This window comes from Ceratotherium simum, chromosome 3 (genome assembly GCF_057802395.1).
Source record: "Ceratotherium simum simum isolate JZ-2026a chromosome 3, ASM5780239v1, whole genome shotgun sequence".
NCBI classification, from domain to species: Eukaryota; Metazoa; Chordata; class Mammalia; order Perissodactyla; family Rhinocerotidae; genus Ceratotherium; species Ceratotherium simum.
The window spans coordinates 59,637,613-59,657,194 of record NC_141902.1 but is presented as its reverse complement, the minus strand read 5'-3'; the positions used below and the strand labels follow the sequence as shown (position 1 = coordinate 59,657,194).

General features: G+C 51.8%; 1 protein-coding gene across 18 annotated transcripts in view; it reads left to right on the top strand.

The window, feature by feature from the left end:
* The window catches only part of MEGF11 (multiple EGF like domains 11), a 336,243-nt gene that overhangs the window by 300,626 nt on the left and 16,035 nt on the right, over nt 1-19,582 (top strand). For 9 of the 18 annotated variants that reach the window (XM_087428555.1, XM_087428560.1, XM_087428554.1 and 6 more), the window contains 9 exons: nt 2,889-3,009; nt 3,879-4,069; nt 5,149-5,251; nt 10,394-10,540; nt 10,914-11,048; nt 15,973-16,101; nt 17,138-17,266; nt 17,754-17,882; nt 18,422-18,550. In XM_087428555.1, coding sequence (XP_087284681.1) covers nt 2,889-3,009; nt 3,879-4,069; nt 5,149-5,251; nt 10,394-10,540; nt 10,914-11,048; nt 15,973-16,101; nt 17,138-17,266; nt 17,754-17,882; nt 18,422-18,550 — 1,213 coding nt within the window. The remainder of the gene's footprint in view (nt 1-2,888; nt 3,010-3,878; nt 4,070-5,148; nt 5,252-10,393; nt 10,541-10,913; nt 11,049-15,972; nt 16,102-17,137; nt 17,267-17,753; nt 17,883-18,421; nt 18,551-19,582) is intronic. The other 9 variants (XM_014780843.2, XM_087428553.1, XM_014780839.2 and 6 more) reach the window with 5 other exon arrangements.

The window sequence follows — 19,582 nt, the reverse complement described above, 5'->3', positions numbered from 1 at the left end:
GTCCATTCTCCAACCACCGGGCTCTGCCATCTCTCTGGAAGGAAGATGTGGTCCTTCCTCCTTCACCCTCACTACTACACACCGCCGGGCCCTGGATAGGTCACTGCCCCTGCCTGAGTCTCCATTTCCTTCTCTGGGAAGCAGAAAGTCCTCTGTACCTGGAGGCCTCCCAGGGCTATGGTAAGACCAGCTGATTGTCCGTATCCCTGCACGGGCTGCACTGGGAGAAAATGGTACCTCGGTGCAGCATTCTGGGGAGCAGATGCTTCAGGCTGGGGGCTCTGCATCTTGGCCCCTGGAGCAGGGCCCGGGTGGAGAGTCCTCTCTGAGCCCCCCAGCAGACCCACAGCTGGGCTCACAGGCCCCATAAGGCCTCCCAGGAGGACCAGGGTTGGGGTCACTAATGAAGATGCCAGGAGAGAAACTGCTCTTTTTTTCTTTTTTTTTTTTTTGTGAGGAAGATCAGCCCTGAGCTAACATCCGTGCCAATCCTCCTCTTTTTGCTGAGGAAGACCAGCCCTGATCTAACATCTATTGCCAATCCTCCTCCTTTTTTTCCCTTTTTCTCCCCAAAGCCCCAGTAGATAGTTGTATGTCATAGCTGCACATCCTTCTAGTTGCTGTATGTGGGACGCGGCCTCAGCATGGCCGGAGAAGCGGTGGGTCGGTGCGCGCCCAGGATCTGAACCCGGGCCGCCAGTATTAGAGCGCGCGCACTCAACCGCTAAGCCATGGGGCCGGCCCCAGAGAAACTGCTGTTTCTTAAAGTAAACTCATGCAGAGAAATCATAAACTGTGCATGCAATATGCACCCGGGCCAAGGCCCTCAGAGCTTAAATATATTCTTATGGGCTATTTATAGTCTTGGAGAAACTAGAGTTTTCTGGGTAATGGGAGTGCTGACAGACTCTAGCTGGTCAGGGCCTGCCAGGGTCTGGCAGGGGAAAGAGTGGGAACCATGTAACCTTCTGGTGCAGGACTCTGCACTCCCCAGTCTCTTCTCCCTGATCCAGCCAGAGCAAGTGGGTCAGGTGGAGAAGGGGGCTGGAGAGGAGCCTCCCTTCACCAAGGGCCCATAATCCTGGGTCTCTCTGTGGCCTAAATGGGAGTGAGGCCAGCTGCCTGGGACCCTTAGAGTTGAGAGGCGAGCTCCTCTACTTCAAGCCTGTCATTTCATACATGCTGGAACTGAGGCTCAGAGAGGGGCAGTAGCCTATCCAATGTTACCCAGCTAGTGGGGCCCAGACGAGTTCTGGTCTCCTGGCCCAATCTCTGCATCAGCATTCCTAGTAAACCTAGGCATAAGATGGGGGAAGCTGGCTGGAGACACTCCCTAGGGGCAGACAGTGGGAGTTCAACATCCAGTGACCAAATGCTCCCAAAGTGGAGCCCTGAAGAGGGTTCCTGAGTGGGAAAGACATGTCCTGGGGGACTCAGGGAAGAAAGCCCAACTCCCTTACCTGGCATTCAAGGCTCCAAACTCCCCTTTTAAATATCTCTCTCACCCCTCCCTAGGCAAACTCCTCACTCCAACGCCCCTAGAACATTCCCAGCTCTCATACTCCTCTGCACTCTTGTCCACACTCTTCCCACCTGGACTGCCTTTACCCTACTCTTCTCTGATTAACTGAATGCTCTACCCCTCAAGGCCTCTGAAGGCCACCAGGCCTTCCTGGTGCCCCCTGCCCTGAGGCTTGCCCTCACTCTGAACTCCTTACTGGAGCTAAGAGCCCACCCAAGGAGGCCTGGTGTGGTGGACACTGTAGTGTGCCACCAGATGCACAGTTCAGGACGGAGGCACTGCTTCCTCCCCAGCTGCAGGGAACTTAGTGGCTCCAAGCTGAGTCCCTCTCCTGAAATTGCCCTCGGTCAAAGAACACGAGAAGCGGGGCCGGCCCGGTGGCACAAGCAGTTAAGTGCGCGCGCTCCGCTGTGGGGACCGGGGTTTGCCAGTTAGGATCCCGGGCGTGCACTGACACATTGCTTGGCAAGCCATGCTGTGGCAGCGTCCCATATAAAGTGGAGGAAGATGGGCACGGATGTTAGCCCAGGGCCAATCTTCCTCACCAAAAACAAGAGGAGGATTGGCAGATGTTAGCACAGGGCTGATCTCCTCAAAAAAAAAAGAACATGAGAAGCAACGGTTAAATTCTGCCATGACCTAATACAGACTCAGGGGTCAAGTTTCCTGGGGGCTTTGCCCATCCTGGTGCTGTAGTCTGGAAGCCTGACTCCTTCCCCAACTGGTGAGGATCACTGGATTAATTTCCTATCACTGTGGTAATAACACATTACCACAAATTTAGTGGCTTAGAACAACACAAATTTATTATCTTACAGTTCTGTGGTCAGAAGTCTGGTATGGGTCTCATAGGACTAAAGTCAAAGCGTTGGCAGGCTGTGTTCCTTTGAGGTTCTTGGGGAGAATCCGTTTCCTGCTCATTCGAGTTGTTGGCAGAGGTCAGTTCCTGGGGTTGTAGGACTGAGCTTCCATTTTCTTGCTGGCTGTAAAATGAGGTTCTAAGCTTCTAGAGGCCACTACATTCCTTGGCTCATGACCCCTTTCCTCCACCTTCAGAGTCAGCGCAGGCAGGTGGAGGACTTCTCATGGCGTCTCTCTCTGACCTACTTTCTTTGGCCATCTTCCACATTTAAGGACTCACATGATTACATTGGGCCCACCTGGATAATCCAAATACTGTCCCTATCTCAAGGTCCTTAATCACACCTGCAAAGTCCTTTTTGCCATGTAAGGTAACATATCCACAGGTTCCAGGGATTAGAACATGGACATCCTGGGTAAGAGTGGAGGGGGGCATTATTCTGCCTACCACAGCCACCCAGCATGGGGCAGCCTCTGATCCAAAATCCACCTCCTCCTTTTCCAGGGAGAGGTCTGTGCAGTTCCCTGTGCAGCACGGACCTACGGCCCCAACTGCTCGTCCGTCTGTAGCTGTAACAACGGTGGCACCTGCTCCCCAGTAGATGGCTCCTGCACCTGCAAGGAAGGTAATGTACCTACTTTCCCAATCCCATCCCCCTCAGATGTGTGCACCGCCCAGGTGGGCTGCCAGCTGAGGGGCCTGGGCTGCTCCTAACCCACCCACCCACATGCAGGGTCAGGGAGCTTGTATGTCAGATTCCAGCCCAGGAAACCCATGCCAGGGACTTCAACAGCAGGAATGTAAGACTAACAACTGTGGGGAAGCTGCTACCGCCCTAGGGGGGAGGGACAAAGGGAGGAAGTGGAGTTCCCAGAGCCTGGAGTGAGGGCCACCTGGCGGAAGCTGGGACATAGACAGAGGAGCTGCACAGTAGTGCTGGAGTGTGGAGACACAGCCACCACCAGAGGCCCTGCCCAAGACAGAGAAAGAAGAGGAGATAATGGTGTCTCTTGTGCTCCCACCCTCCACTCTGTGGGCCAGGTCTCCCCCTGGCAAGCGCTCTGGGAGCCAGCTGAGGGGAAGCCTGGGGGATGCAGCTGCAGGGGTTGGCCCCCTGTGACACAGAGCAGAGCAGATGAGGGGAGAAATGGATCTGAGGGCAAGCAGGCTAGTGATCAGTCTCAGACGGGGAAACCAGCCTATCCTGAAAACAAAGAGCCCTGAGATAAGCTGCTCCACTCCACTTCGGTTGGGGGATCCCAGGTGGGATCACCCACCTACAGCAAAAACAGTGAGAACCAGGAGGCAGGAGACCCGGGTTCTAGCCCCAGCTCTCTTAACAGCTCTGCTGTGTTTCTGAGCAGACTCTGTGTGGAATGTGTGTTCTAACCCAGCAATCAGAGGAGCGACGGTTAGGGTGGGATGCCTTGTACAGAGCTGGGGGGCGGATTGGGCCCTAGATGGCAAGGCGACTGCCCCTTTCCCTCCCCACAGGGTGGCAGGGCCTCGACTGCTCCCATCCGTGCCCCAGCGGGACTTGGGGCCTGAACTGCAACGAGAGCTGCATCTGTGCCAATGGGGCGGCCTGCAGCCCCACCGACGGCTCCTGCTCCTGCACCCGCGGCTGGCTGGGAGACACCTGCGAACTGCCCTGCCCGGTGAGTGCCCAGGGCAGGGACGGACAGGTGGGCCCAGCACCCCTCATGCCCTTTCCCTGTGGTGACTTTGTCCACAGAGCGCCGAGAAGAGCACTGGACGAGGTGGTGGGACACTTGGACTCAGGTCTCAGCCCTAGTTCTGACCTCTCCGTGGCCACTTTCCTCCTTTGGGCCTCAGCCCTCTCATCTGTAAGATACTTGGCAGACGTGGCGATGAGGCATCACTTTCCCCTTGCTGCTCTAACATTATTAATTCACTCTCGCCCTTGTACCTGAGCCCAAAAGCAGCTTCCGAATCCTTCATATCACAGTGCTACGAGACAACCCTCACTAATCGATCAGAGTTGCCATTCCTTGATAGATAACGTCGAAGCTTCTTTCTGGTTATAACAGTGTATAATTTTATGATCAGCGTGTGGGAGGACTAAAACAAGCACTATCCAGCAATAACCCAGACTTCATCACTGATTCTTAGTCTAAGATACAAATAAGTTAAACTAATTGATGTGATGTTGTTGAATGAGTCCTACAGTCCTGGGTTCAAATCCTAGCTTTCCCACATCCTATGTTACCTTGAGCATATTACTTCACCTCTCTAATCCTATTTCTCATCTTTAAATTGTGAATATAATGAGCCATCTCATAGAGCTGTTATGAGGATTAAGAGAAATGAGTTATGTAAGGCTCTTGATACCTAAAGAGCATGCAGCAAATATTGGTCGCCACCTTCTTCCCAAGTAGCAAAGAATAAAGCATAGTCACTCTCCACATATGATCTATGTATTACAGTTTGCAAAGTGCATTTTCATTTACAATTTTAATTAATGATCATTACAACCCTCTGAGTTTGACCATTGAGAAGTAGGGCAGGACCATCACCTTCCTCCTTCTAAGCCCCATACCCTGGTTAATGCAACCAAAGAATTATTTGGAGTGGCTTCATGGCTGTCTTGATGCCCAGTTTTAAAAAGTGCTGCCACTGTGACCCGGCCCCAGTCTCTCTGCGTCCCCGTGGGGCAGTGGTTCAGTTTTGTCATCAAAATCTAAAAGAAGGTGTGAACCTGGGTCTAGGTCTGATCATTTCTCTCTCCCCCTTCTGTCCACAGGATGGCACGTTTGGGCTGAACTGCAGTGAGCGCTGCGACTGCAGCCACGCCGATGGCTGTGATCCCGTCACAGGCCACTGCTGCTGCCTGTCTGGATGGACAGGTAACTCCCCCTCTGCCTCACCACCACCCAGGTCCTGCGGAGCTGGGTCCTTGGTATCCGCCTGCTTCTCCTGACTCTTCTCTCTCTCCTTCACTTCTTCTTGCTCCCTGCAGATGCCCTTTCCCTCCATTGCCTCTGGAGGCTCTGTTCTAAGGGGTAGGGGCGCACCAGTAAAAAATTGGACAAAGGTATAGGCGCTTAATCTGTGTTTGCAGAGGATATGGTGGAGAGGGGGACAAGGAACTTTCCGCTTAGCCCAGGCTCAGACTCCTGGTCCCTACGTGTGTCCTGTCAGCCTATCTCCTAAACACATGGCGAATCCATCCACTTCTCTCCATCCCACTGCCACCCGTCCTGGTCCACCGAGAACCATCTCTCAGCTGGCACTGCCTCGGCCTCCTACTCATCCTCTCTTGCCCAGCTGTATCCATTCCATACCTGGTGGCCAGAGTGAACTTTTCAAAACCTAGATCCATTCACATCAGCCCCTGCTCAGAATGCCTCAGTGGCTTCCTATGGCACTCATAAAATCTGAAATCCTTTCAGTGGTGCAGAGCCCACATGATCTGGCCCTGCCCAACTCCTCCCCCTCTTTTGCCCCCTCCCATCACCCTACACACCAGCCACCTGGGGCCAACCACCTTCCTGGAGGCCTTTGTATGGGCGTTCCCTCTTCCCTTTCCTCTTCACTTGATAATGCTTTCTCATCCACCAGATTTCAACTGAAAGTTTACTTCCTCTGGGAAGGCTCTCTCCCCCTGCTACAACCCACCTCCCCAACCTGGCCAAGATGATGTAAGAGCCCCTTTTATTAATTCTGATAATACCCTATACTTCTCCTTTTGGAGTACGTACCGCGACTGTCACTGAACTCTTATTTGAGTAACTATTTATTTATTATCTGCCTCCCCAACTTGACCATCAGCTCTGTGGAGCCCATTCCCATGAACCACATCCGCCTTGTTCCCCACTGTATCCACTGCCTGCCATGCACTGAGATACAGATAACACAGTGGTCAAGAACATGGAGCTGGAGCCAGACTGCCTGGACTTGTGGCCTTGGGCAAGTCCTTTAACCTCTCCAGGCCTGAATTCTCCATCCATAAAATGCAGATACTTATAATCCTCATGACCACAGGGTCATTTTGAACTTTAAATGAGTTAATACCTGTACATGCTAATAGTGCCTGGCACATAGGAAGTGCTCAGTAAATATAAGCCATGAATACAGGAAGTGCTTAATAATGATATGCTGTGTGAATGAACCCAGTCCCAAGGTGGCAGACAGCAAGGAGAAAGAAATACAGGTGTTGCTGGCAGTGTAGGTCCTCAGATAAATAATTCACACTATGTTGCTGAGCAGCCTCTGTTCTCCACAACTGGGAAGTTTCTGAGCAGCTGAGGGCCAGGGACATTGCTTCCTCTGTGGCATCTCTGGCCTGGCTCCCCTACCCTGACCCTTAGTACAGAGTGAGGTTCACCCTGGTCACCTGCACCCTAGACTCTTAGCTGGAACCAAGTGGAAATCCACTTCAGTTTTTCATTGCCTTAATTTCAAGTGAGCTAATAAGATTGTAATGACATCTGGTGCTTAAAAATTCTGTCTTTGATGGACAACCTTTCAGCAAGGCCTCTGCTGTTCTAAAGCTCATTTCCCCAAACAAGGTCCTGAAGTCATTTAAAAGGAGTGATTGATGTCCTGAGGTTTGTCATGCAAATGGAGACGAAGGAGGGATAGGGAGGAGACAGGGGACAGGCCCAGCCTCCCACTCAGTGAGCCCTCCCCACCCTCCCCTGCCCCAGATGTCTGTCCCAGCCCCTGGCATGTGGCTTGCACCTTGGCTGAACACTGGTTTTGCTCTGCCCTAAGTGTGTGCATGTCTTCTCCCCTCGCCCCCATAAGCCACAGGCTTCTTGACGATTGACATCATGTCTCATTCACATTGCCCTGCACATAGTAGGTGCTTATTAAATATCTATTGAAATAAATTGAAAGAAGCTGGCCTATAACCATATATGGCTTTTTCCCTTGAAGTGAAGGAGACCTTAGAGATGATCTACTCCAACCTCCTCATAATACAGATGAGGAAAGGGAGTTGCCCAAGGTCTCAGGACATCAGTGCTAACAGGATGGGAGACACAGGATTGCATTGTAAGGGGGAGCCATTTATTTATTCAATTAGCATTTATTGACTCCAGCAATCACCAAGTCTTTATTTGGCAGCTACCATATACCCAGCACTGTGTCATTCACTAACAGCAATATTTCCTGAGCACCTATGTGCCAGATGCTGTGCTGGGCACCAGAGATGCAAAGATGACCAAGATGGCATCCCTGTCCATTAGGAGCACCAAATAAGGGGGGGTCAGAAATGTCAATAAGCCATGGTCCCTGTCTTCAAATTGCTAGCAAGGAAGACAGGACCCACATGTGTGAAATATTCAAATAATGGGTAGAGACAAAGCTGTATGCCACTGATTATCAAAGAGATGCTTGAATCCCTGGGCAGACATCTGAGAGGGCTTCCTGGAGAAGGAGGGCTCTAAGCAGACCCTGAAGGATGTGCACTGCTGAGTTGCTGCTGGCCTTGTAGCATGAAGTAGAGGTCACAATATATGGATTCTTAGCCTAGCTTTACCCACCCATATAGATGTGTAAGGGGTCCTGAAAAATAAAGCAGGGAGATTCCCTCAGGGTAAGAAGGGCAGGGACTTTACAGGGGATTATGACCCCATTCAACTATAGGGAAAACAGGGCCTAGACAAGGTAACTGGCGAAGCTATATCTCTTCAGAAGCTGGAGTTGGAGAGTCTCCCCCCAGGCCAAGGTCAGCCCCTTTGACCACACCTGTAGAACTGGGGCACTCCACGCCGAGGGAAACCCTGGACCCTTCTCCCCACTTAGGTCCCCATGTCTTAAGTTCCAGAGAGCTCTTAGGATGTACAAGAACCTCAAACAGGAGCCCCATTCCCACAGAACCAGGCGTAGAATATAATAATTGCCAAATCCTAGAACCCAGTGGATCCTTGCAGCCACCTGCAATGTGAGCATAATCACCTTACACCCGTGGTCCTCAGTCTCCAAGAAAGAGGACCCCTTATTCACATGAAAACATTTTGAGGATTCTACACATGAGAGTGTATCCATCAGTTGGAAGGAAACATAGTAGCAACAGGCTGCCATGAATTCAGGAGTGCTTTTGCATGCACTGTGTTTTTTTAATCACAGTAATATCTGCATATAGTTTTAGGAAAGAGCAGTGTTGATGTGTGACACATGTGCCTTGGTCAGCCTACAGAGTGCTTGATGCACCGGTGGGATCAGAGGTCCCTGTCAGACAGTGGAGCCCGGCCTTAGTCCTGTGTGCCTCCCAAGAACAGCAGAGTCCCTCGGCCTGCAGTCTGATCCTGGGTTCTCAACAACCACAGGCAAAACAATTCCTTGGGGCAGCTCACAGCTTTTGGTGTGCCTAGAGAAGGGGAAACTTGGAGATGCATCCAAAGCTTTGAACAGCTTTGCAGATTCCCCTTCCCTAGGCCCCCTTCAGTCCATCCATGCTGCTAGTCCAGGGTTCATCTTTTGAGCACCTGAAACTCCACGGGGAGAGAACTCCATCGAGGGGTGAGATGTGCCCGCCCGATTCTCATTGGGGAAAGGTGCCATTCCCTGGGGAGAAGCTCCCCCTCCCTCCGCACAGAGGCCTCATTTGCTGGAGAGTGGCATCTGAAGCCCCCACCTGCTGCACAATTGATATGTCACAAGGAGGGAGGCCCAGGAGGGAGCATGGGCGCCAGACTAGACTGAAGCACTGGAGGATGAGTAAAGCCTGTTGCGTCCCCTCCCTCTCCGCGCTCCCTCAGCTGTTCTGTGCCCCTCCTTCCCCACCTGCCCAGGTGGGCTTGTACAATTCCAGCCTGCCTCTAAATTGGTCCCACTGCTCTCCTTCCACTGCTAGGGCTGGCTCTGTTCACTGGGCCCGAATGTCTTCCTCCCTCTTTCTTTCTCTTTTTCACAATTCCTGTCCTTATAACAAGGCAAACATGATTTTTAAACTAATTCCGCTCCTCTCTGAGCTTCTGATATTCACCTTCCAAAGCCAAACCAGTCTCTTGGGCCTACACAGTCCATTCACCTAATGCGTGTCAGGCTGGAAGCCTTTCCTGCCTGGGAGGAAACCTCACCCCAGAGCTGGGGCATTCAGCCTCAGGCCTTCTAAAATTCCTTGCTAGCCTTTGGGCTATAATCAGCCCCAGAACATATTTCCTCTATCTCAGCTCAAAAAGACTATGTAGGCCTTTCCTCCTCTTACTGAGAAATTCCATCCATTCCCCCATAGGCCACTATTTGTCAAACTGAGGGTCATTAACTCAATTTCTTGGGTCACAACTAGCTTTTTCTTTTTTTAATAGAATAGATCACAGTGCAGAGAAAACATCAGAGTACATGACACACAGTGATAGAAAATGTCATTTTGCAAAGCATTGGTTGCTATTATACATATGTGCGCACATATGATACAAAATACATATTGCACTGAGGACTATGGTCAAAAGAATCTGAAAAGACCCCACCCCATCTCTAGGCCCCCACCCGGGGGCTGGGTGGCTAAGACCCAGCGAGGACCAGTGGCTCCTGGGCTAACGTGGGTGGGCACGTAGCTCACCCTCAGCTTGTGCAGCCCCCATAATGGCACTCACTTGCCCCATTGTTGCTTTCTCCCAAGCCTAACCTTTGATACCAGCTAAGATGTCAAAACAAAAGAGGGCTTGCATGATCTGGTCCCTTAGTCGCACAATCTCATCTCTTGCCATACCCCATTTTGTATTTTATGGTTCAGCCACACTATGTTAGTTTTTCTTTCAAGGCATGAATCTCTCCTGCTTCCTGCTCATTGCACATAGGGTTTCCTTTACTTCTTCAATTCTTCCTTGGCCCTTAAGACTCAGTTACTCAGTTTGGGTATCACCTCTTTCTGGAAGCCCTCCCTGACCAGCCAAGCCTTGTCTGGGGCTTTCCTCCACGTTCCCAGATGCACTGTGCTGGCCTCCACCTCTTCATACTGCACAGTGTCCCCCTCCCATCAGTCTTCCTTTTGCCTTCACCTCTCTTACCACTCACGGGAGTCTGCCTCTGGCCCACAGGCATCCGCTGTGACAGCACATGTCCACCCGGTCGCTGGGGCCCCAACTGCTCCGTCTCCTGCAGCTGCGAGAACGGTGGATCCTGCTCCCCAGAGGATGGGAGCTGCGAGTGTGCCCCTGGCTTCCGAGGACCCTTATGCCAGAGAAGTAAGGCTGAGCCCCCCATCTCACAGACCTGAGGCGGCTCATACTCCCCACCCCTTCCCAGTTGGAACTAGTCCTGGCCTGAGAGAGGCTGGGCTCTGAGTCAGCCACCATCAAATCCCTCCCTCTATTCCCCTCTCTCCCTGCCCTGGCTTTTCTGTCCCCAAATTTAAGGCCCAGCCCAGCTCCTCAGTGGAAACAGGACCAGACCACAGCTCCTCTCTGCAGAAAGGGATAGGCCCTCCAAGTTGTGGGGCGGGTGTTTCTCTCCCCATACTTTTGAGGAGTCTCCTTTCATCACTGTGTGGGACCAGAGGGGTGGCCAGGCTGGCTGGGGCCCCTTGAGCTGCTGACTCTATCTCCCCTTCACTCCCAGTCTGCCCCCCTGGGTTCTATGGCCATGGCTGCGCCCAGCCATGCCCTCTCTGCGTGCACAGCAGTGGGCCCTGCCACCACGTCAGCGGCATCTGTGAGTGCCTCCCCGGATTTTCTGGAGCCCTCTGCAACCAAGGTACTATCTCTAGAGGGAAGGCGTGGACCAGGGAGGTGAGGAGTCCATGGAGGGAAGTGGCAGGGAAGGAAGGGTTTTGGGATTCTCACCATACTCAGGAGGCAGCTCCTTGCCTCTTGGGGGCTTGGACCTACCTTTCTAAGAATTGGGTCACCACAGGGAGTGAGACAAAGCCATTAAGCAGTTAAAGGAACAGGCTCAGAGAGGTTGAATGACTTCTCCATGGTCTCACAGCTAGCAAGTGGCAGAGCTGAGAAACAAGTTCTGACACCAAAGCCCAGGCTAAATGGATGAAAAATGAAATAAGCATAGATGAGGTCCGCATAAGAAGTGGCCCCAAATGGCTTATGCTGAGTGTCAAGTGGTAAAGGGAGAGAACGCCATGGGAGCTCCGAGGAGACAGTTCTGGCTTCAGCTGGAGATGGCAACTTCCCAGCCCTTTCCCCTCACACTCAGGCCAACACCACTAATCCCTCACTGCATGCTTTCTTGTCTCAAATGCAGACTCATTCACAACACCAACTCCAGCCAACCTCTACCACTCAACTGGAGTTGGAGATAAAGCTTATTTGCATTGGTGTGCTGCTAAACTGGCTCTCTGTGGGAGAAGAGCCCTGATTTGTAACATTTGCAGATTTCTATGATATAAGTATTCCCACCATGGCTGATTCCAAGGTATCAATGGTTTCACACTGGTCACAAAATTCCTGAATATTCAACAACCAGTGCGAAGACAGAAGCTGGCTCTAGCACACATCATTGCTTGTTGCTGTCCCTGGCTTAGCTGGTCCAAGGCAGTGTGGATGGGGGAAGGCTCCGTGTTGCATAGGACTTCAGCCGGGCCTTGGCCTGAAAGGCAGAGAAGGAAGAAAGGCATTCCAGGTAGAGGAAACAGCCTGGGCAAAGCACAGGGGCCTGGACATGCAACCGTCCAGCAGTAGGGAATGGCTGAAGGATGCGGGGGCTGGGGATGGGAAAGGGGACTGAGACGGTCGTCTGGGGCCTTCGGGACAGCTTTGACAAGGTTGCAGAATTTGCACTCTAACCTATGAGAAGCAAAGGGATCTTAGACCAAGATAAACTTAGAGCTAAAAGCAACTTCAAGGTCATCTGTGCAAGAATCTCATCTGGCCTCTGCTTAAATACTTCCATTGAGAGCTTACTACCTCCCGGGGGAACCGATTCTTTTGATGAATAATCACTGAACTGGGCTATTTTTGTAAGTGTACAGGCCGTTAATATGTATGAGTGGAAAGTTTACTCCATGATGCTTTGAGGTCATGAGAAGTTTGGACCCCAGGGAAACATATGTGACAATTTCATTTGCTTGCAGCCCTCCTAGGACAGTTTAATCATAATCTGACACATCGAGGTTTACTTATTAAACATTGGAGACCCAGCCATCAATACAGATAGGCCGGGTCTAAATTGGGACCTAAGCAGCCCGAGGAGTAACTCTCAGATCTTGCGACGTCTGATTTATCACCCGCTGGCCTAATGAGTATTTTCCACATATAGATCTAATAGAGTTTGCTATTAATGGCAACTGCCCTGGTTAAGTCTCAAACCTTGTAAAAAATTGAAGTGACACTTTTTAATGACCGGCTTTCCAGCGAGTTACAAATTACAGACATTGCTTATGCAGAATCATTAAACATAGATTAAATATAACCAGATGTTTTCTTTTCACCAGCCCCGCTTCGCTCCACCGCCCCTCTCTTTGCCTCACTCTCGATTCAGCTAGGAAGTCGACCAATTAATGTATTAGACTGATAGCATTAGCAGCTCTGTGGGTGAACTTGTCAGCCTTGTGTATGTGAGAACGACTTCAAAGATAAGACTGTCTTGTTAGAGAAGCCCAGAATTGGTTTTAGGGGTGGGAGTGGGTGGAACAGCTCTGGCACCCCACTTCCCATAGAGGGCCAGGACTGGGGATGGGTTCCCCAAATCAAGCACCTCCCAGCGGCAGGGAAGAGGAGGCCGGGCTACATGCTTCTCAGGAAGCTGAAGCTGGAGCCTGAGCTGCCAACAGGTGAGATGCGTGTCATCCTCCTGGCAGTGGACCTGCCCTGGAAGGGGCTAAGGTTTTTGCCAGAGGAAGCATAGGGCCCCAAATCAGCCAGCCTGCTCATAGCTGTCTACCACAGCCTGGGGCCAGTGGGTGAAGGTTATCATCCCCATTTCAAAGATGAGGAAACAGAGATTGAGGGGGGTGATGTGGTTTGCTGAAAGGCACTTAGCCAGTAAGTGGCAGAACTTCCTAGCTGTGTGACCTTGGGCAAGTTACGTAATCTCTCAGTCCCTCAGTTTCCTCATTTGTAAAGTAGAGTTAATAATAGGGAGTAATAATGAAAATATATAATTTTGAGAGTATTACAAGGTTAATTGAACTAATATTTGAACAGTGTCTGGTGCATATAAGTGCCATAGATGTGTTTGTTGAATACATATATAAAACTAGGGCCCAATCCCAAGGCTTTGGAGTGGAGATCCTGGTACACCACGCTGCCTTCCTTATTGCCCAAACCACTAATCATTTCCAGGAGAGGCACAGAGTAGACACAGATCCTAGGCACCAGGTGCCCACAATCTGGTTGGGGAAGGGCTGGCAATATGAGGCAGTGTGGCATAAAGGAGAGGGTCCCAGCCCAAGGTTTGAGAGACCTGGGCCCTGGGGAAGTTGCTTCTCTTCAAGAATCAACATTTTCCCATGATGCTGCATGTGGCTCAGCCAACTGAGGGCCTCAGGGATTCAAGGAATTCTTCCCCCATAACTGGAATGCAAAGAAGCCTTCTTCGAGGAGGTAGGGCTGGCAAGAACTGGGCTTTGAAGGGAGCATGTGGAACAGAGAGGAGCTCAAAGGGACAGTAGTCACCGATCCCAGCAGAACCCACTGGAAGGTCACTGTTCCTGCGGCCTATTTTGGCCATTTTGGAACATTTCCTGAGTGTTTGCTATATGCCACGCACTGTGCTGGGCACTCGGACACAACAAAGAACAAGAGAGCCAATTTCCCTGCCCTCGCAAAGCCTGCAGTCTAGAGGGAAAATTCTGAGTTCAGTCTTTCCAGCAGAACTTGGGAGTCAAGTGGGAGGAAAGGGGCGGCCAGTTTATTTCCACACATTTAGCCCCCATGCCTTAAGTACCTGTGGTTTTTCCAGGCATTGTGGGGGACAAAGACATGGGTGGGACTCAGGCCTGTCCTGAAACAGACTCACAAGTCATAGTAACAGTAGACCAGGGAAGGGTTCTAGAAGCTCAAACAGGGACACAGCCCCCCAGGACAGAGAAGAGGGGTGAATCAGTTAGGACTAAGTTCAGCTATGAGTGACATAAAAACCAAAATAACTGGCTTGAAAATGACAAGCATTATTTCCCTCACACATTAAAGAAAAAAAGAAGAAAGAAAAGAGAAGATTCAGAAGTAGGCCATTGGGGAATGGTAGGGTAGCTTACAAAGATGTCAGGGACCCAGGCTCCTTCTATCTTGTTATTCTGCCATCTTCAGCATATAGCTTCCACCTCTGATGAAAGATAGCTGCTTGAGCTCCAGCCATTTTGTCCACAGTTCTTATCCATAATCTACATTATCCTTCAACAAGAAGGAATGGGCAAATAGAGCCATGCGTTTCCACTTACCACTGGCCAGAATGTAGTCACATGGCCATACCCAGCTGTGCAGGAGCCCAAGAAATGAAGTCTTTATTCCAGGTGGCCATAAGCCCAACTAAAACTCGAGATTCTACTTCTAAGGAAGAAGAGACTTGATATTGAAGGAGTAGCAGTCTACTACATGAGGGATCATGGGGGAGGTGGCAAATGAGTCTTGTAGGCAGGGTGGGATTTCCACAGCTGGACATAAGGGTCAGGGAAATTTGGGGAAGGAACAACTGGAGTGAAGGCACAGAGGAAGAAAGACATGTAGTGTATTCGGAAAGTGGTGTGTGGTCCAGTGACTCATGTGTCTGGGTGAGGTAGGTTAAGTGCTGATCTCTAGGATCCAGATTTTATTCTGGGGCAGTGGGCAGTCACGTGAGAATGTTTGAGCAGGGCACAGGAGTGCCATGAAGACAGCTGTGCTTTAGAGTGCTCAAGCTGTAGGAAGCAGGTGGAGGATGAATTGCAAGGGGGAATGAGAGGTAGGTAGTCAATTAACACTCAGACTTAGTCCTAAAGGAGCTTGCAGCCTGGCCAAGGAAACCAGACCCTCCTCCAGGGACCAAGGAGTGACTCCTTTAGGAAGGACTAGGACCAAAATCCTACAAGTGACTCAGAGTGGAAATGCCATGGGAGCTCAGTGGAAGAGAGCACCTTGTGGACCCAGGAGGGCTCTCCTGAGGAGGGGCTGACAACTGAGTCTTGAGGAACAGGTCAGATTTGGAGAGACAGAGAAAATAGGTGGACAAGGATAGAAATTCAGAGCCAGTCCTCCAACAGTTTCTCTGTAGACAGACCTGCTACCCTGCATTTGTCCCTCTCCTTCCAGCTATAAACATGCACTGCCCTCGTGGCTGTGGGATCAGTGATGCTGGCAAAAAATGTGGTAATGGAAGGCAGAAGGCTGCAGAGCAGTTCAGGGAGCACTGGACTGAGAGTGCAGAGGTGGGATTCCCAGCTTTACCACTTCTGTCTGTGAGACCTAAGTCAAGTGATTCTACCCCTCTGAGCCTCAGTCTCTTCCTTTATCAAAGGGGACCATTAATAGAGGCTCCCAAAAAATGCAGTTGTGGACACAAGAAGGGAACTCATTTATGTGCAAATGGAGAAGGGTGATGGGGGTGCCGAGGTGGGCAGTTCCCACCCAGATCCGTGACCCTAGGGTGGTCATGGCTGTGGCCTGGGAACCTATAGGGGTGCAGCTATGGGTGGTGGTCCAAGGAATACAGGTGGGAGGGCAGGTGCCAGGCTGTCGTCTGCCCACAGTATGTGCTGGAGGACACTTTGGGCAGGACTGTGCCCAGATCTGCTCCTGTGCCAACAATGGGACCTGCAGCCCCATCGATGGCTCCTGCCAGTGTTTGCCCGGATGGATTGGCAAGGACTGCTCACAGGGTAAGCTGCTGCCCCTTGGGAATGCCCCCCATCCAGGGTTAGGCCCTTCTTGCCTAACTGCCTCTGGCACCCCCACCTCCCACGGCTGAAATCTCCTTCTGCAGTTAGACATGTCCACCTGAGTCCCATTTAGCTATATAGCTAACATGATGAATTAGGATTGATCACTGGTATTATTAACTGCTGGTATTAAAGGTATTGACTTTGTTGATAGTACCTTAATACTGAGAATTAATACTCCATTAGCACCTGAGTAAGGAGTAGCCCCTAAGTTTAGATGGGGAGGAAGAGGGGGCAGGGACTGACGTGCTGGAGTTTGGGAGTGGGGAAGTGAGGTGAGGCCAGAGCAGTCACCTCAAAGGCATGAGGGCGTCCTCTGGGTGGCCCATGTGAATGATGTCCTGGGCATCATAGCCTAGACAGGGCATTGTAAGGGCTGTTCATGTAAGGTGCACCCAACCTGATGCAGAGGTAACAGGGGCCCCCTAATCTAAGGGCAGAGACCCATCCTCTGCCCCGTGGAGCTCCTTGGCTGATGGGTGAGGCCCAGCCAGTACCCCTAGGGAGGTCCCAGTTAGATGACCTGGCCTGAGGGAATTTCCATTCTGATGGAGGAGACACAGATGCCATCCTCAGGGAGCTCACCGGCTGAAAGAGGAGAGCCCCTACCCTGGGAAAGTCCCCATCCTCATGGGGAAGTTAGCACACACAGTATTCACCCCATAAACTGCAATGTTTACAGTTTATCACACATACCCACACTCTCCAAATCACAGTCCCAAGAGGGAAGGTTCAGGAGCTTTCAGAGCTGGGAATGAGCAGAGAATCGGAGCTTAATGGGAATCCTGGGTGACTGAGCCAAGAAGTGAGTGGAGGAAATCTGGGAACAGTGTATTAAGCCCCCTGAAGGCCAGGAAATGCCACCGGGGTGCAACCTGGCATCTTGGGTCTAATGTGCACTCCCCCTTCCTCTCCCTCCCTGTCTATCTGCCCCTCTCTGCCTTGCCCTCACCCCCTGCATCCCATCCACCTCCAGCTTGCCCATCTGGGTTCTGGGGCCCCGCCTGCTTCCACACATGCAGCTGCCACAATGGGGCGAGCTGCAGCGCTGAGGATGGGGCCTGCCACTGCACCCCTGGCTGGACTGGACTCTTCTGCACGCAGCGTAAGCCCCACCTCCCAGCCTCGCAGCTATTCGGAATCCCATGCTGCGGCCTGCTGGCGGCCATGGGCATCGTCTAGCCTCAACAGAGGGAGGGAAGAGGCGGACCCCAGGGCCAGAAGCTCCCTGCTCTAGGATTGGGGGGCCTAGCTGGATTTAGGGGGTTGATAGGCCCAAATTCCTGGAAGGTCAGGGCTATAGGGTACCCCAGCAATCATCAAGACCGGACCCTCCTTAGACAGTGGGGCCCAGAGTGGGGAGGAGTGACCCATGGCTGCACAGTAAGGAGACCCCAGCCTGGCCTTTGGTTCCAAGGCACCTTTGTCCAAAGGACTCCCCACTCCCACCCCTTCAGCATGAGGGTTCCGAGTGTGGAGATGGCTCGGCTGCAGAGTCTCACGAGTCCTCACCCCATGCTCAGAAAAAGGCAGCAGAAGACAGGTTTGGTGCCAGCTGCTCTTCTGCAGTTGCCCCCACCCTGTTTCTCCAGGCTGCCCAGCAGCGTTTTACGGGAAGGACTGTGGGCGCGTGTGCCAGTGTCAGAATGGCGCCAGCTGTGACCACATCAGTGGCAAGTGCACCTGCCGCACAGGCTTCACCGGGCGACACTGCGAGCAGAGTAAGCTGTCCTGACCCCGACCCTGGGTGTCAGTGCCAGGCCTCAGCCTCCAGCAAGGGAAGTCTCCCTCTTCAAGGTCCACCCATTCAGGGCTCTGCACCCCCTGCTCCCTTGACTTTTGGAGCAACTCCCAAGGACAAAGGCTGAAGGTCATGCCTTCAAACACATTGGTGTTTGAAGTTTCTTCCTCCAGTTGGGGTGGCAATGGGGGATGTTGAGGTAGAGCAGAGGCCTGAGGGAGGCAGATCTCATTTGATTCTTCTTTGAAGCCCTTGTGGCACCCATCTCAGGGCCTGGCACATGGAGGATGCTGTGTAAATATGTGTCAAGTAATGAGGAAGTACGGGTGGGTGTCCCCCGACTCAGGGCTGTAGGTGCTCTCTCTACCCCAAGTATCAAACCAAAGCGCATCAGGAGCTACAGGGAAATAGGTTTCACCTAGGGAGGCAGAACTGGCTATCACAGCTGTCACATATTGGGTGGGAGGGGTGGAGAGTGGGTACATCTCACTGTCTACCCCAACTCTTCATGCTGCACAGGATGTGCCCCAGGAACCTTTGGCTATGGGTGTCAGCAGCTATGTGAGTGCATGAACAATGCCACCTGTGACCACGTCACTGGCACCTGTTATTGCAGCTCTGGATTCAAAGGAATCAGATGTGACCAAGGTAATACACAGGTGGCAGAGTCCCCTGGCAGGGGGCTGTAGAAAGGGCCCCGTGGAGGTGGGCTCTAGGGAGATTCCAACAGGAACAACTGGATTTTATAAGGACACTTTGTGACTTTCCTTTATTCACGTTTGGGGGCAGAGTGGAAGTGGGGTGGGCTACAGAGATAGAGGCTCCAGGCGCTGGAGAAGCAGATGGAGCAGGCAGCCTCTCAGTCACGGCTTCTCCTTGCTCATCCTTGGCAAGTTTCCTGTGAGCCAAGCAAGGGTAAGCACAAGCTAGTGCTGTGGACAGGCCACCAGATGGAAGATCAGCCAAATTCTGGTTCTGCCATTACCTGCTAGGCATCCTTGGGCAGGTCATTTCCTTTTGCTGGGCCTGTTAATCCACATGCAAAGTAGAAAGAGTAGATTAATCCTTGTTTTCCGCCACAACACAAGGTTGTGCTGAGGGCCAAGGACCCCAAAGGGGCTCAACCTTGGCCCCAGCTCTACCGTCAGACGACACCCCATAGTGCAGTTGTAAGGACCAAGTTGAGATACTGTGAGTAAATGGGTCAGCACAGTGCTTGGCACATAAGTGAGCACTCAATAAATGGTTTTGTATACATAAAAACCCTTTGTAAAGTGCTGCAAACATGTGTAAGGTATTATTATACTGTTGGTGGTTCTAGGAGATGGAGGATGAGAATGGACTCTCATTTATCCACATGACAGTGGGCTCTCAATTATCCACATGACAGAAAAGGGGCCAAAAAACATTTCCATTGCATCCTGACGACATGTCATTGAGAAAGATAATGCAGCACATTTACCTCCCTGGTGATGTTGGCTGGCTCTGTTCAGCCCGCTGCTGACAGCCAAGGAGGGGCCTAGCAGCTGCCGGGCCAGCATGATGTCACCCTGGGCCGAGCATCAGCATGGAGGGGGTTAGCCCACACATATATCATCAAGAGGGGTTTTGTGGGCAGTAATTTGGGGCACACTGGCACAGTGCTCAAAGTCCTCTGGGGAGGGTGGGATTACTGTCTGC